This window comes from Acipenser ruthenus, chromosome 3 (genome assembly GCF_902713425.1).
Source record: "Acipenser ruthenus chromosome 3, fAciRut3.2 maternal haplotype, whole genome shotgun sequence".
Taxonomy (NCBI): domain Eukaryota; kingdom Metazoa; phylum Chordata; class Actinopteri; order Acipenseriformes; family Acipenseridae; genus Acipenser; species Acipenser ruthenus.
Window position 1 is genome coordinate 44,354,281 of NC_081191.1, and position 18,836 is coordinate 44,373,116.

The 18,836-nt window shown below is 36.9% G+C and overlaps 1 protein-coding gene across 1 annotated transcript; it reads left to right on the forward strand.

The window, feature by feature from the left end:
• Window positions 1-9,725: 9,725 nt before the first annotated feature.
• LOC131720373 (lysozyme C, kidney isozyme-like) lies at window positions 9,726-12,687 on the forward strand. Its single transcript, XM_059012986.1, has 4 exons — window positions 9,726-9,973; window positions 10,880-11,041; window positions 11,185-11,263; window positions 12,194-12,687. Exons 1-4 carry the CDS (start codon window positions 9,829-9,831, stop codon window positions 12,264-12,266), a joined length of 459 nt encoding a protein of 152 aa, XP_058868969.1. The 5' UTR covers window positions 9,726-9,828; the 3' UTR covers window positions 12,267-12,687.
• Window positions 12,688-18,836: the final 6,149 nt, after the last annotated feature.

Genomic DNA, 18,836 nt, shown 5'->3' on the forward strand with positions numbered 1-18,836 from the left:
TTATGTTGACTCAGAAATGTCTTCATCTAGACAATGTAGGGAAGCTATAAAAAATGCCAACAAGATGCTCGGATATATTGTGAGAAGTGTTGAATTTAAATCAAGGGAAGTAATGTTAAAACTTTACAATGCAAGACCTCACCTAGAATATTGTGTTCAGTTCTGGTCACCTCGTTACAAAAAGGATATTGCTGCTCTAGAAAGAGTGCAAAGAAGAGCAACCAGAATTATCCCTGGTTTAAAAGGCATGTCGTATGCAGACAGGCTAAAAGAATTGAATCTATTCAGTCTTGAACAAAGAAGACTACGCGGCGATCTGATTCAAACATTCAAAATCCTAAAAGGTACAGACAATGTCAACCCGGGGGACTTCTTTGACTTGAAAAAAGAAAAAATGACCAGGGGTCACAAATGGAGATTAGATAAAGGGGCATTCAGAACAGAAAATAGGAGGCACTTTTTTACACAGAGAATTGTGAGGGTCTGGAACCAACTCCCCAGTAATGTTGTTGAAGCTGACACCCTGGGATCCTTCAAGAAGCTGCTTGATGAGATTCTGGGATCAATAAGCTACTAACAACCAAACGAGCAAGATGGGCTGAATGGCCTCCTTTCGTTTGTAAACTTTCTTATGTTCTTATGTTCTTAAATGTCAAGCAGCTGTAAATCATTCAATAAGGAAGTAAATTGCCCTTGATTGGTTCTCAATTGATATGTCACAGGTGTGATTAATTGTTTTGATGTTGAGCACTAAATATTGATTATCGTCATTATAACTGCACGATCAAGTTTAACGTCTTTTTTTTGTTATATAACTATGTGTGACTTCCTTTTTGTGTGCAAATAACTTGATATTCGTTTTAATGTTCACTTGATTGATGTAATTGAATAATTAATTGGATAACCTGTAGCAGGTTAAAAATTACTTTGTTATGCTTAAAAAGGAGAAAGAAACGAAGAACGGAGAGGGATAGGAAAAAGGTACAGAAAAAACGGGGAACTGAGGAACGCTATAAAAAGACATGGATTTACCTTTTGGACTTTGTAGATATCCAGTACGCTGGGGTATGCAGTTGTTTGAGTCTTTTTTAGGGCTGAATTTTCCTGGTTTGTAACTATAAAGATCGACTGAAGCAGGGACGAGCAGAGCCCATTTGCACTAACAAGGAGGATGACAGCTGGATCCGTGAAACACAGTGATCAACGAGACCACAGAGTGAGGCTGAGCGAGCCGGCAGCTAGGAGACTGAGTCACAGCTTTTGCCATCTAAGAGGGGAGAGGGATTTGTTTACTCCCCTCTTCAAAGTTAAGTGCTGTTTTTTTTTGTTTTGTTTTTTTATTTTGTTTTAAGTTTTGTTTTTTTCTAACACTTAAAGTACACGTTGGTTTTGCGTTTTTTTTTTTTATTAGATTGTCTCCTGCTTCTGTAGTCGGTTTCCTGCACACCCTACTGGTTTTGAACTATTTCAACAGATGGACTTTACAGCCTGTTGGGCCCTGGAAAGAGACTGCCTATTTGGACTCCCGTTTATATATCCTGTTTCCTTTTTTGTTTTTTCCTGTATTTGTCCATTTAATGTACTATGGGATAATGCTGATTGATTTGTTTTAACTTTTTTAAACTTGATTTTAAATGATGGGGATAATAAATGTTTTATAATTGATGGCAATTGGTGGACCTTCCTTTGTGTGGCTACTCAATTATATTGCTGCTTCCCTGAAATAAAACTAACCTGTTCTTAATTTAGCTATAGATATAAAGTAAATTAGAGTTATCACTTCTCTAACTAAGCGGTTGGCTACTTAGTTTGTATAGTGCCTGACACCACGGCTCACACGACAGATTCAGGCAAATGTGAGAAAAGGAATATTTTTTTCTTATCAAATATACACTTTTTTTTTTTTTAAAAGGCTTGTTTCTGTTTATTTAATACATACTGACAAACATGTTAAAGGCAGGAGGTTCATGGTTCAAATCCCACCTCCGCCACTGACTCACTGTGTGACGCTGAGCAAGTCACTTAACCTCCTTGTGCTCCGTCTTTCGGGTGAGATGTATTTGTAAGTGACTCTGCATCTGATGCATAGTTCACACACCCTAGATGAAGACATTTCTGAGTCAACATAAACTCCTAGGTCTTTTTCATAGTTCCCTTCTTCAATTTCACTATCTCCCATATGATATTTTATAATGCACATTTTTATTGCCCGCATGCAATACTTTACACTTTTCTCTATTAAATTTCATTTGCCATGTGTCTGCCCAATTCTGAATGCTGTCTAGATCATTTTGAATGACCTTTGCTGCCTCAACAGTGTTTGCCACGCCTCCTATTTTTGTGTCGTCTGCAAATTTAACGAGTTTGCTTACTATACCAGAATCTAAATCATTAATGTAGATTAGGAATAGCAAAGGACCTAATACTGATCCCTGTGGTACACCACTGGTTACCTCACTCCATTTCGAGGTTTCTCCTCTAATCAGTACTTTCTGTTTTCTACCTGTTAATCACTCCCTAATCCATGGGCATGCATTTCCTTGAATCCCTACTGCGTTCAGTTTGAGAATTAATCTTTTATGCGGGACTTTGTCAAAAGCTTTCTGGAAATCTAAATAGACCATGTCGTATGCTTTGCAGTTATCCATTTTCAATGTTGCATCCTCAAAGTCAAGTAGGTTAGTTAGACATGATCTCCCTTTCCTAAAACCATGCTGGCTGTCTCCCAGGATATTGTTACCATATAGGTAATTTTCCATTTTGGATCTTATTATAGTTTTCCATAAGTTTACATATAATAGAAGTATTGCATGCGCGCAATAAAAATGTGCATTATAAATATCATATGGGAGATTTTACTGATTTTCTTCCAACTGGTGCCATAAAGTGACAAAAAACCAAACCAAAAAACCAAGCAAAAGTAGCTCATGCAACTGATTCAGGGCCAGATTAACCTATATGCAAATTCCGCTATAGCGTAGGGCCCCCAGCAGAATTGGGGCCCCTGTGAGGTCACCGTTTGTTCGGGACATTTTACAAAAACTGCATGTGGGCGGACGGGCCCACACACACAGGAAAAGAGGCGCACAGAAGCTTGCTTTCGGTTAATTTTGTTATTTTATGACGGCAAGCTTTTTGTGATCCATATTGCATCATTTTGTATTCTATGTTCCCACAGCTGTATGTGATTTCTGTTGTACAAGGCAATAAGGCATACACAGTCTGACAAGCTTTGATCAGCTGAGAAAAAAGCCTAAAGTGCTCAGATAAGTGATCAAATTCAATTCAAAGACACTTTCTCATTATTATTGATTGGTATTAAAAAAATGCATAAATTGAAAACAAAGTAAAACTTAGGAAATATCATCTTGCAGGTTTTTAACAGGTGTTGTGAAAGAGTGGGCTGGAAATGTCTGCTCCGCGCTCAGCTCCAGCAACTACCCGGCTCCGCTGCCCCGCTCCACTCACACTCTTTGTCCCCAACGCAGGGCCGGATTGACCAATAAGCCAATAACACCATTCGCCATAATATGGATAGGGTATTTTTTTTGGTGCTAAATCAGATGTTTAATCTTGCAAGTGACTACAATCCCACAATTTACTGCAAAGATGACACAATTCCATGGAAACAAGCCAAGTGAAAATCAGGAAAGGAATATCCAGTGGGTAAAAGAAAGGTAAGACAATTAATCGCACATAAAATATGAGTGGTTTTAGTTAGTTTGATCACAACAGTTTCACTATCTAAATCACACTGTGAGATTGTTGGTTGAGTGGTGCTCAATTATTGTGCAGACAAGCACAACAAGGGAAAACAACTCCAACAGTCTAACAAGATGCAAGTTTCCTTCTAACAGTCATCAAGGGAGGTGTGTAATTTTCACTGGATGAATATTCATCTTAGTGGTGTGTGTTTTACTGCTTTACTGGTGACATTCGTGTTTTTGGTGAATATTTACAGGTATCACTGTATTCAAGAAGAGATTTTTAGGTAATGCAGTATCACCTCCAGAAAGAAAAAAAAAATCTGAAACAGAATAACTCTCCCCAGTGATCAGCTTGCCTGCTCCGGTGCCATGTACTCAACAGTCCCTATGTGTGGAGTGAAGTTCTCCTCACTTTAGTTTTTGACGAGTCCAAAGTCAAATGAGTTGGATTTTCACCCTTTGGCTAATCACTATGTTTTCAGATGGTAAGAAAAGAAAGGGACTGAAATGTGTTACATTGTTTTTGTAACACATTTCAAGAAAAGAAAGGGACTACTCATGTGTCACATAGTTTTTTTTTTTTTTTTTAATATAGTTTTTCCAATACTGTGTTTAGTAAAAAGCTTGCAGAATAATCAGGAGCTAACCTTGAGGTCCCAGTGCATGTAATCATTTTGATGCAATCTTTTCTCAATGAAAAGGACAGTCTGTTTCCTAGAAGTGATCATAGTAAGCAATCCATTAAAACACATACCTACCTGCCTCGGGTTCTTCATTGGAACACCATGACATCTGTTCATTTGTCACTTTCGTTTATGAGTCCTTTCTGACCAGCTGAGCTGATGAAGTGCTGTATTTAAGTGGGGCGGAGGTACTGGCATCCAAATCATTAATAGGAAAGCATCAGGTTAGATTTAAACCAGTTCCATTTGCCATGATTTTCCTTAGCTTGAAAATAGATACATCATATAAAAGTTGAGTGATTTATTACAGTATTTTGTGAGCCCCTGGAAAATACATGTTGAAAAGGAGAACCTAATCTAGTTATAATATATAGAATTTCAAATTATATAAGCACGCTGAGATCATGATGTCTCATTATGTTCTATCCAACTCTTACTTTGTTGCCACTGTGAAGCAGTACCACAAATCTGGTATGGATACCTCCTGTCACTACCCCCGGATCACAAAGGACTGTCCCTGTCAGCCCTGTCACCTGACACTGCCACAGGTCTTGTGAGAAAGATTTGATTTGATGTGCATCTAAATATGGCCAGACGTGGCAAAGAAGGTCTACGTGATTTTGTTTGTGCTTTGCCATGATGAAAACGGCCAAGAATATTTCATTTTAAATTTGAATGGACAAACTAAGAATCACAAGAATTATAATGAATCAAATAAAGAAAAACTCACAGGTTTCATTTACTCCATCCCCGGAAATCCCCTCTGCCCTGTACTAAGTTTGAAAAAAATATATTAGTAAAATCCCTGTAGTCGGTGCCCTGAGTTTTTATTTACATCCTAGGTGTCCTTAGCGAAGCAGGGCTTGAAACACGGAAAATAATCTGGCACTGGTCACAGGTCTGAGGCCTTAAAAATTACTGGGTACTGTCTTCAAGTGCTCACAAACAGTGGAGCCACATTCTGTCCTTCACCTCAGACATCAACAAGGCCAGCAATGATCAAACACCATGTTGCTCGAAATCGCTTGCTGCAGCTCCACCTACTGTTCACAATGAAAATCTAAAAAAAGGGCCTGCAAATCTTCAAAACTGCAATGTTCAATTTAACATCTATAAATAGTGCTTCTTAGGTCAGGCAGAGGAGGAAGGATATTTAATAAAACTGACGTTTTTGTCAATTCAAACATGTTTTTATGTTTTTTCTTTTTCTATTTAGTTAGTTGACCCATTTTATAAGCGCAATAAGGCAGGGTGTGGGATAGCCTTGTGACTTAACGCACCCAAGGCGTGGTGATATTAGAGTATATCCCACACCCTGTCGTGCTTACATAATCCATCTACCTTCATTGGCAAATATAGCTTCTATTACATCACTTTTAAATGTATTAAATAAAATTGAAACCCCGGCAGAATGGTGTGAACCGTGCCTAAAATCTCCCCACTGTGATTTCCAACATTTTGAACATAATGATTTTGAATCCATATCACAGGAATGAGTTTCCTGAAGAAGGATAAGATCTGCATCACAATTCTTGCAAAAAAGAAATATTGCTTTCCTTTTAGTATTATCTCAAACTTTAACTTTATTAAACTCAAAATCCATTTTACAAAATGAAACTAAATAAAAACTAACAATAACAGAAAAATAGATAGTTAGTGTTTTACTCTCCTAAATGAGTGATAAAGGAAACACTAGATTTTTGTTAATAGGTCATGTGTAATGGCCAGTACTTTTAATTAACATTTCTTACCTAAAATATCTTACTTTTTCACTACCATAATAATACAGACAAAGTACATTTAAACACTTTGAGCCCATTGCAACATAATTACTCACTAAGGGGTCTATTCATAAAGGGTTAACGTCTGTCCATAGCCACCTATTTAACGGCAGTTGCTATTCATAAGAGATAATTCAGATGCATCGTTATGCCCCAATGATTTTCATCTTTGAAGGCATGTTGTAAACAAATTGAGATAAAGCTTAACGATTACCTCATTAGCATAAAGTTTTCATCGGTCCTGAGCGTCAACCTGCTATTCATAAGAGTGAACGACAGCAAAATGCTGTGGACAACTTTATATTCAAAATTAGCATCAAAATTACATTGTGAAAAAAGTTATCTGACCGTATTTAACAAATCCCCCCACCCCAATAAATAAATAAAACAATAAAAAAAACAATAAAAAATTATTACAGCATTTTTTTTTAATTAAACTGAGTTTGTATAAATGTTGATGCCCCCGTAATTAACACTGCCTAATATTTTTTTTTGAAGTAATGCTGTATCTGTGTTAAGCTGAAATAATAATTGAAATAATTGATTTACAAGTGTTTTTCGTTTAATTGTGTATGTCCTGCAAAGCAAAGGAACATTAACAATTAAGGTAATTTAAATAACCGGAACATGATCACATCCTACAGTATATAACTCATGTATCATACAGGCAAGCTGTTAATAACACGATGGGTGCTGCATCCCACAGTATATAACTCATGTATCATACAGGCAAGCTGTTAATAACACGATGGGTGCTGCATCCCACAGTATATAAATCACGTATCATACAGGCAAGCTGTTAATAACACGATGGGAGCTGCATCCCACAGTATATAAATCACGTATCATACAGGCAAGCTGTTAATAACACGATGGGAGCTGCATCCCACAGTATATAAATCACGTATCATACTGGCAAGCTGTTAATAACACGATGGGAGCTGCATCCCACAGTATTTAAATCACGTATCATACAGGCAAGCTGTTAATAACACGATGGGAGCTGCATCCCACAGTATATAACTCATGTATCATACAGGCAAGCTGTTAATAACACGATGGGTGCTGCATCCCACAGTATATAAATCACGTATCATACAGGCAAGCTGTTAATAACACGATGGGAGCTGCATCCCACAGTATATAAATCACGTATCATACAGGCAAGCTGTTAATAACACGATGGGAGCTGCTGTCGGTAGATTCCATTTGTTTATATGTTTTTGCCAACTGAGCGAATGTTTATAGAGCTGATGATGTCGTCAAAAGGAGATGGATTTCGGTCGTGAACGAATATATACCCATTTATAAATTGCTTAGCGACAGTCGTCGGTCTGCACAGAACATTTTATGAATATCAATATGTACGACTGTTGTTAGTTTTAAACGAAATTCGATTACCTAGGACAGTTAGCAAGTACTTTTATGAATAGACCCTTAAATGTCTTTGCTATCAATTCGACTTCCATTAATAATCCTTCTTCTCTCGCTTTTTTCACAAGAGGCCATAGCTTCTCCCTCGCCTCCACTTTGTCTTCTGGAGAAAGATCCTCGGCAATGCGTAAATGGTTATCCCTTAGAAAGTCTGCAGTTTTAGCATCTTTCCAAATAATATCCCTGTAGAACCTCATGGAGAACTGCACGATAATGGGGCGCGGTTTACCATCATCTCTTCTCTTACCGATGTGGTGAACAGTGTCCACTACCTCAGCCAGCTTGTAATTTACCCTCAGTGAAACTTTTGCAAATGTATTAATTATCACCTTTCTTACATCCTCATTCTCTGATTCTTTCATCCCATGAAGTCCAAGTCCCCATCTTCTTTTGTAGTGGTTTGCCTCTGCAATTGCCTGCTTTAATTGGGTATTTCCTTGCATGAGGGTCTGAACTTTTTGTTCCACTGTTGTGATCATTTCTTTATGAAGTTTAACTTTGTTGACTAGATGCTGGACACAATGTGAAAGGCTGCCAACAGCAACTGATGCACTTTTCAAATCTGGTTAAATGATTTAGAGTTTAGAGATTGAATAGCTGCTAGAATATCAGCAGGTGAGACTTCGTTATGAAGTTCTTCTTTGCGCATTTTTTATTTGGAGGGCTTTTGTTTAGAGTAAATTGAAGCAGAGTCAGTTCGTCTTCAGTTTCGGAGTTCAAGACAACATGTAAGTTTAATGTCTCTAATTCACTGGAGGCAAGGAGTACATTGTCAGCAGTAGTATTTGAACTCTCGGTTGTATCCATCTTCTTCATCGGTGTGCTATACATAACTGCCTGAGCCACCAAGGGTTTTTTTGAAGCTTTGTTTTTACCTATCTGTAGCCGCTTTATCATGTGTTCACATTGAAATTTCCCAAATAAGTAAGATGAAGTGTATAATCAAACACACATATTTTTTCCTTTTATATTTAGCCAAAAACACAAACCTCAGACCTGCCTGAGCATGAACAGTCTCAGTTGAAACCACACCCTTGTCACTACCCCAGTTTCACTTGGGCGTGTCTCTTCAGGAATACGGGTAGGAAAAAAAATGACACGCCGGAGCACTGTGCCTTTGAGAAGCTGCAGCCAGGGAGCACCACTACCCCTGCACAGCACGGTACCACTGACAAAAGCCCTCCAAATAAAAATAAGCATAACGAGCACCTTTCCATGCTCTTGTGCATTACAGTACTGTGTTATTGTTTTGTGAAACCTTTTTGTTTGGGGACTGGAAACCCACCGTTTGACCCCATAACATTGCTAGTATTGGAGGTGGCTCTTGTTAATAAAAACGGACTGTTTTGGAATCATAACAAACTGTTTGGACATTCACTTCTGTGTAATACAACTCACATCCTGACAAGGAGGAACAACAAAAATACTTTATTTACAATGATGAGATTAGTGTGTGCAGAAGGATGTATCTGACATCTATAACTGTGCATGTGAGGCACATTGTCAAATACAGGTTCTGCTGGTGCAATAATCGAATGAATGTTGTCTCACGTTCAATAAGATGATGCTTTTGGCACCTAAGGCATTGTAATACTAGCACACCCAAATCCCGTAAAATCTAATATTACATCACATCATCTCAGTTACCAACATTTGCAAAATAAGCAGCTTAAATTACCTGAAATTTCATCAATCCCCTCTAAGTAGTAGTACTGGTCCGAGCACAAATTTGTTTGTTTCCATTACTGTACAAAGCAACATTACAGTTAAAATACTGTACTCAGAAAATGCAGGACCTTCATTGTTACCCTGTAAGGGCCATGTACTGCACCGAGCACTGCACTGTACCAGCATGGTTGGTGATGGTTAATATTTGAAATAGCAAATTAAGTATGTTAGCTCAGCTAGTATACTTCAGCAACTGAGATCCACAAAAATCTATCAGCAGCTTTTTTACTTCATGCCATTTTGACAGGCATTGCAAAACCTATTCCCCAGCATTGTGTAATATCTAATTAAAGTATTAGTATTGTGTAACACCCTTTTCCAAAAGAGGCGTCAGCTTCTAAACAATTGTAAAAGGGAACTGTTACTGGAACAGTTTACCAGATTTTGCAATCAGTTCCTGTTATTGTTTTTATCACCTCTATGTAAGGTTGGAGAAAGTCTTGTTACTGTTACTGATAGAAAGAGAGACCTTGAGCAAGGAACTGTGATTGGAAAATGCAGTCCTCCACTGTACTGAAGACTCTTTTTGTCACCATCCTCTGCATGGTGGTGAATGGAAAGGTATTTGAACGGTGTGAACTGGCAAAGAAGCTGAAGATATCTGGTTTGGATGGATACCAAGGGTACAGTCTGCCAAACTGTGAGTTAACTGTTCTATCGGTTTGCCTGTCTGTATATCTACAGAATATATATGTCTATCCTCCAACCCTCTCTCTTTCTTTTTAATCCCTCCACCCCACTGTTAGACAGGACACAATAGAACGACACACAACTGCAGGAATAGCAAACTCCAGTCTAGTCATTCAATTCCATGTTTAATAAGCAGCATGACATGTGCAGGGGTTTAATTGGCTCAGTTTAGTAATACAGGTTGAAGTACAATGTATTGGCTTGCACCAGCTTAAAAGTGTATAGTTAAAATGCACTGTAAAGCTTCTATAAGGTAAGACGTTAAAAGCAATGAACACTGTAATTAATCAAGCTCAGGTCTTTGGTACAACCATGTCTCTAAATATTTAATTTCACCCCTGGCCATGTCCTAAAGCTCTTAATCATTGAATTATACTTATTACACCTGGAGTAAAACTGCAAGTCTTGTTTTGTCATTCTTTATAATTGATGATGATGATGATGATGATTATTATTATTATTATTATTATTATTATTATTATTATTATTATTATTTATTTCTGAGCAGACGCCCTTATCCAGGGCGACTTACAGTCATAAACAGAAATACATTTCAAGAATCACAGTACAAGTAATAATACAATTAGGAGCAAGATAAAAATACAATGACTTTGGTTCTAGCAAGTACAAGTATATGACAAAATACCATTCAATAACGGAGCAGATAACAGTGTCGGTGATAGTTACATCAGGATATAACTATCAGGAGGATAGTTATATAACATCAGGAGGATTTTAAGGTAACTATAGATTAAATCATCTTCAACTCAAATCGATCTAGCTTAGGCTCCCCTAAGAGCCTGTACGGATTACCAAGCCATCCTCTGGAAGAATTCCATTTTCACTCTCTCCTCAGGGGTGTGTCTGTCATTCTACGAGTCTCATTTCAACACTCAGGCAGTGAACCACAACACAGACCAGTCCACTGATTATGGGATCTTTCAGATCAACAGCCGCTGGTGGTGCGAGGACGGGAAGACGCCACGCTCCAAAAATGCATGCAACATCCCCTGCAGCCGTGAGTGAAGCTCGGAAGGGGGGAAGTGGGGGCGGGGGTGGGCAAAGTATTGTAGGAGGGGGGTGAGGTAGATCATAATAAAGTGGCTGGACCCTGTTTTTTCTTTTTTGCATTTCTGATAAAAAGTTATTTTTCCTTCCTAGGCCTGCTGGATGATGACATCACTGATGACATCCAATGTGCTAAGCGTGTGGTGAGGGACCCAAATGGAATGAAGGCATGGTAAGGGCTCTTAATAATGTACAGTTTGTTCAAGGTGACCCCTCATATGGCACTCATATTGAATGTGGTACAGAATTGTAGGACTGTAATATTTTGCGTACAACTGCACTTGTGAGATGTCTAGCGCAATAAAATATTTTGCATACATTCAAAGATGATTCAAGGGTACTAAAACAAGGTTAGTCTGAGTTGGGTGTTGTGGGCAGTATATGACCCACCCCAGTTGTTCAGCTCTGATTCATTGAACCATGTACTTGTTGGAGGGTAATATAAAGTATACCAGTATTGATTAGAGAAACAAGCTTGTGCTTTCATAGGACATTCAATATCACGTACTAGGATGGGGTTGAGATGGAGTCATTGTTAATACACTCTATTACTGTGGACAAATCAATAAACAGTTTGTTAAGTCTATAATGATGGGATGGCTGCCCTAAAAACAAGTTTACTACTGTCATTTTGCACAGTCACTTTGCAGCTTTCCCCATGGTTATACTGTGTATTTATTATAGTTAGGCATGGTTTTGTTGCTTTTTAATTTTCTTTACTATACCTTTCTAGGTTTTACGAAGCTTACACGTGCTTTCACTATTCTTTATTACAGTATACTATACTTTTACGAACTTTGGTGTTAAAATCTGTGCCAGAGGCAGCACAGACAACCTATAGACATAGATTACTAAAAGCATAGCCCAGTACAATATTTTAGATCCTAATCACAGCAGCCTACTGTCATTTTAGATTTCCATTCTTTAACATGCTTCACATGATGTCATCAGGCTGGGATATTCTCAACCAGTTGGTGGTTCTGAAGGACTAGCACTACTACCTAATTTCACAGGAACAAATTAGTGAGGGATCAGTGCAAGTATTTAGGTTTAATGTACCTCCTGTTTCCTCCACTCTAATTACCTCTATCTTTTCATTCAGGGTTGCCTGGCGTAAGTTTTGTGAAGGTCAGGATCTTACCAAGTACACAGCCGGCTGTGGAGTTACAGCATAAAATAACTGGGTGGGCAGTGCAAACATTCTGTAACTTTTAAGAATCTAAAATAATCTGGATTTCATGTCTTATAAATGCCTGTTTGTTCAATATAATTTTCTAGTGCTACATTTATCATTAAAAAACAAAAATGTACACACTTTTGCTTATTCATTTGTGATTTATACATGGTCGAAGAAAGAGAGGCGAGGGAGCACGCAATACTTAGTATTATGCACTGCAATTAACAAAACTAACAATAATAGCATTAGTGCTTGTGGGCACAGCCAGAGTGACAGCAAAGCAGCACTTCTGGCTCCACCCTACAAAGAGTCACAATCTTTCTTTGATTTGTCATCTGTTCCATTTGCTTTTTCTCCTGTCAAATACATTGTCCAGTAGATTCCTGTTTAAATCAATAAAGCGTTGTTTGTGAATCCCATTTAATTGAATTGTGATGTCTTGATTTTTTATTTATTTTTTTGGTAAAAAATGATGAAAATGAAGTTTATGATGCAAATCTGCAGATGTAGATGTGTAAAAGAGCATAGGCTGGGCACGAACCGCTGGGCACGAACCGCTGACCACTCAGACTGCAAGCAGGCATCTCAACCACTATGTAAAAGAGCCAGGCTCTTCTGCATTTGTGTTGTAGATCTTTAAACTTAATCTCACCAACATGGGTCAGAATCCGTAAATACAGTGTATCACACAACATTGTTCGTTATAGGAGCAGAGCACAAGTGATGCATGTGTTAGAGGATACCAAGTAGAAATAGGACCACATTATCTTGAGTTATTAAAATTGACCTGTCTGTTTTTTGGTTAATGTTACAAAGACGGCCATTTTAATGTCTGACTGTGAAACCCAAGAAGATGGGATCCTAACAATCAATATACAGTAAAGAGCAAGTTGTGAGTGAGAGCTTGAAAGGAAAGATCAACCCGGGGGTTCCAACACACTACATTCAAATTTTTTATCAGAATACTAGTACATTAAATCTTTGAAACCCATGTCCTCATGAACACCACCCCGAAGATCTGTCCACATTGTTGCTACTGGGGTTCTGGATCAGGCTGACAGTGTTTAATCAAGTCTACGGCAAGGTTTTATTAGACAGCTACTCTGTCTATTATCTTCCCTGTGGTACTGTACTCAGTTTTAACAACCACTTTACATTTTAGAAACATTTAGAGTCGGTAAATACTTGTGTATTGTACTTTATGGATGTGTTCAATTGTAAATGAAAAGATTCTAAATTAAATACATGGCATGACAGTAAACAGAGGGAAAATAAACTTAAGTACATATCCAACGTTCCCTCTTTGACAGGCGTGCCGGGGGTACATTTCTTACTGTTGCCAAACAGGTTTTTTTTAAGCCCAAATAAAATATATTTGACAGGCTTGGTGCCTTCTGCCAATTTCCTGTGCCTGAACACTTACTGGTGGCCACACTAATTTTTCCTAAAAAGACTTAGCTTATCATATGAAAAATAAAGAAAATATAGACATGCATGTAGGTTTTTCATGTTTATCTATAATAAAATCAAACAGTTTCTCATTTTAAAAACATACAGCAGCCCCTCTCAACTTCCCAAGCCTTTCTACAATAAACCGGAGACAAAAATCTGGTGTTTTGCAAGATTTAAAAAAAAAAAAAATGCTCTGACACAGGTCACATGTAATAGGTTTATCAATCATATAACTTAATACAATACCTAAACTAAAGTACATTGCTAGCATATTTAAGTTAAATAAATACAAAAGCCACTTTCACTTTCCTGTTCCAGTCACATGTTGCACAATTCCCCGTAGAGTTTAAAGGTTTTATATACAGTTCATGAATATTAAAATGTATTTAATTCATTAAAACAAACAACATTGTACTATTTATACAGTAGGTATGGCCCAATGCTACAGAACTAGTAAAAAGTTAAAATTACTCAGATTTTAATTGCTTTTTTCCACCTTTCCCTTACTATTCCCATATTGAGTTATCATTTTTTCCCTAAATCTGCCTTTATTTTGCTTTGAGCTGTGCTTTGATCTTGTCTGGAGAATCCTAAGTCCCGGAACTGAACATACTTCCTCATTGCATTCTAATCATGTGAAAATATGACTTTTCAACTCACTAGCTTACTCTACATGTATTTCGACAGAGGGAGTAGATGTCCAGTAATAAATGTAACTCATTGCCTCTTACAGTTTACACTCTGGCTGCTCAAACTATCTGCAGGCCTGCCTATAATATTCATGCATTTCTTACCTACTGTTCACATTGTCATATAGACTTTCCACAAAAATTGACCTAGTAAGGACCAAGGGTTAGTAGATATAGGAGCCTCTTGTGAAAGGAGAAGGGGTGCGGACTCCATCCTTTGCAGCTCAGAGTATGTTGCAGGGAGATCCTCCCAGAAATCGCAGTTACAAAGTGTGATTGTTGTGTATCATGTATAATAAAAAAATAAATAAACTTTATATAAGCAGCTTGAGTAATTCTTCTATATATAGCTGTGTACTTGCCTTGCTCTTCAGTGTGCACTACACAACTCCTGGGACCTTGAACACAGAAATACAGCAATTGTGGCAGCTAAGAACACTTTTTATTGAGTGATGATTTTTACCAAACTATTTTAAGATGTTGTCTGGGTCTGCGCTTCATGATTCTCCTCTACACAATGCTTAAAACCCACCTGGCACTATCTGACCCTGCAAAATCCTAGTTTCTAGCTACTTTAAAACACTTCCTGATTCCAAAGAAATTGCATAATGCAATGACCTTTCAACTCTGCTGATTATTATTATTATTATTATTATTATTATTATTATTATTATTATTATTATTATTGTTGTTGTTGTTGTTGTTGTTGTAGACAAGGTCAGCAGATTGTAAAAATCTTATAAATGTGTGTGGGAGCTAGTATAACTAAAGTTTATCATCCAAATATGCAAAAAGAGCGTGCAACAAATTATCCACACTGGCAGCGTTTACATGCACAAGTCATGACAGTTTTCCTCACAACGTCTTTGCCGTACTTTTCAGGAAATGCGTTACTATGCAGTTCTGATTTAGGAAAAAAAATCGTCCGTACCAATGCAGATTACTCAATTCATAGTCATTTAGGGGAGGGGATATTTAAATATCCGTGTCTGCTTACTAAGTAGGAAAAGAACGACTTTGAATATCGTCAGTAGTGCTTCATGCATTGCCATGAAGATAAAAACATTTAACAAGATAAATTAATTCACGTGTTGTCGCGCACATTCTGAATTACGTCGAGCATTAGCTACTTGTTTGTCTGGTTACCTTTCCAACACACACACACACGCAGACGCAACATCTGAAAGTTAAATTTCCTTAACACTAGGAACTGCAAAGCTGCAGGCTGCAACAACTCAGCCTGGATTCTGTGCTGCGAGCGACACACACGCAATAGAAATCATATGTTACTTTTGTTTTAGATTAAAAACTACTTTTGTTTTTACAGTTGTGTATGTACATAAACATGTTTACACACTAGTTTTTTTTAACATATTTATTTTACTATAGTTTTTCATTTTTTGAAGTAGTGCTTTATATGTGGTAAGTTAGAAAATAAACCCTTTTATGTTTAATTGTTCATTTAAATACAGCGTTTTGGCTGTGCATATGTTTGATATGATGTTGCTGAATAAAACTTTTGAGTTGTATCCGATAGTTTGTCTTTCATTTTAATATTGATGATGTTTAAAATGTACCGTCATAATGACTGCCGTCGGCGGTTGTAGGTATGAGTATAACCGTGGCGTTTCTAGTGTTAAAGCAGTCCATAAATGTACATTGTGTGTATGTGTGTGTGTGTGTGTGTTTTGTACGGCCTTTCTGCTGGAGATTACATGAGATTAAGTCAGAAGAACAGGATTTAGAGCCACAAGCATGATTCCTGCTCCGGTTTACATGGGTTTTTACAGCTATTTGTTGTGAGAAAGCGATTCACCCTGCCGTTAAAGTCGCGCTGCCTAAAGGACGTCCTTTTGCTGTTTCACAATGTATTTGCGTGACAATGTCACACAGTCATGACTGTAGAGTCGATTTTCATGTGCATGATCTATATATTAATTCATCATTATATATATATATATATATATATATATATATATATATATATATATATATATATATATATATATATATATATATATATTATTAGCACAGTACATTCTTTTGGGGTTTTAGAATAATAAAAAACAGCTGGTTCGTTGTTCAATTTTTCAACATTATTTGTTTTTCAGTTTTTCAATAAGAAATTAATTTAGAATATATTACAAACAAATAGAAAAGGAACAATGAACAAGTCATATTAGGGCATTTCTTTTATCTGTTTGACCACTCATTTCCTTGCTCTTCTCTGGTAAATTCACTTTCAGTGTACATGCAGTAACTTGGGTTTTCTGTAGGGAAGTGAAAAGTGCAGTGTCGTTATTGCACAAACATGTTCTTCCGTTTACTGATATCAGTTATACAGTAAAGGGTAGATTACATTATCCAAAATTACCCAATAAAATTAAGCAACATGTTGAAATGAGTTTGTTTAAGTGAAAATAACTCCACAAAGGACCAGATTTAATAAGCTTTTGCTCCAAGTTTTTGCCACTTTCTTTCTAAATGGAACATGTCCATGTTTTAGAACAGGCTCTGAACAGCTCTGAATATCAAATTATGGGTTCAATACAGTGCATGCACCTGGATCATGCACTTTGTAAATCTGTCTGATAGATTTAATTGTCTTTTGTCACAGATAAGGATGATATGCATAAGTGTAGTGTAGTGTGAAGAAGTGTGAACGCATGGAAAACCACAGGCAGTGAGGAGTATGTTAAACAGAATGGTACACTACAGTAAATACATAATACAAGCAGGCTAAACTGCTTATAGCTCATATGTAGCTGTACATTTCAGAATGGGATTGTGTTTGCTGTTAATGTGAGATGACCAGGGGAGGACAGAGGAATCCTCAACATTACATGTGGTGTACATAAGAAAACTTATATAGCCATTCTGTATTTCAGCAATAAATAAGAACAGAAGAAACAGTACGAATGAGAGGAGGCCAGTTGGCTCATCAAAGCTCGGTTTCAAGTAGGTGATTGAGCTCAGAACTTTGTCAAGTTGGGTCTTAAAGAATCCCAGTGATTCTGCCTTAACAGCATAACTAGTCGGCCCAATCAAATAATTGACTTAGTGTAAATATGAATAGAATAAAAAGTGTGAAGAATGATGCTGAAAACATAAAGTAATACTTATCCCACAATGCAATATTTTTGCGTACATGCTGAATACATATTTACACATATACTGTAGAAATGTATTTCTTTACGACTGTAAGTCGCCCTGGATAAGGGCGTCTGCTAAGAAATAAATAATAATAATCATAGTAACACACCTGTCTTTGTTTGTTTTTCATTTTTCTGAATAACGTTAGCGTATAAAGGGATGTCAAAGCCCTCTGGATCTGCAAGAGAAAGCAATACAGTTATACCATGTGGCTGGACCCTAATTAACCATCAATCATTCAATTAAGGAACCAGCAACATTCTCACATGTATTCTGGCAGGGAGAATTGTACCCCCCACCCCTTCCCCTCCCATCCCCTTTCAGACCAAAATAACAATTGGGAGTAAATAACTGTCCCATTACGTTGGGCGGTCAAAGCTGGTTAGCTAAGAGAAAAACAATCAATCCATTACAAGTGCCAGAAATTTCCAACTAGATGAAAACCTTTTTTTTCAGTTTTCATATCAACTTGTACATATAGTATGTATATATATTGAGTTTTTGCTCAAAGAGCCAACTTCCCAACATTTCGGTATGTTTAACATACTTTTGTCATGGGAACGTGTTTTTCAAAACAAACACTGGAGGTATTTATAGACTTTTTGATGCCATGGTAACCACACATTTATTTATCTTCAAATCTAATGATGTAACAATCTACTGTTCCTTCAGGCATCATGGTATCTAGTCTATTTATCCATTTATTTTCTTTTATTCTTTCTTTAGGTCATCCATGGTGTGTCTGTTCCTTGTAAAGTGCTGAACTATTGGTTTGTTTTCTTTTTTATTTCTTATATTTGATAGGTGGTTCTGTATTTTTATATAATGGTGTACCTGTCGATCCTACATATTTTATTTTATTACATTTATGCAAAATATACCATATACAAGGTTACTATCCTTACATGACAGATTTTATTTAAGACTGAATATTTATTTTCTTTATTTGCAATTTCACTTTTATCTTTACCAATATATTTGCACACTTTACAGGTTGCAATGTCCCTTTATGTATCTATGACCCCTTTATGTTTACTGTGGACTAAAATGTCAGCTAAATTTGCATCCCTTTTAAAAGCTACGATCTGTGTGTGTATATATATATATATATATATATATATATATATATATATATATATATATATATATATATATATATATATATATATATATATATATATTTGTAACACTGCAGGGAGGGGGTTAATCCTCCCTGTAGGAAAAACATGTGCGAATACACCTTTGTTTTAATTTAATTGTTTTGCATTATTGTT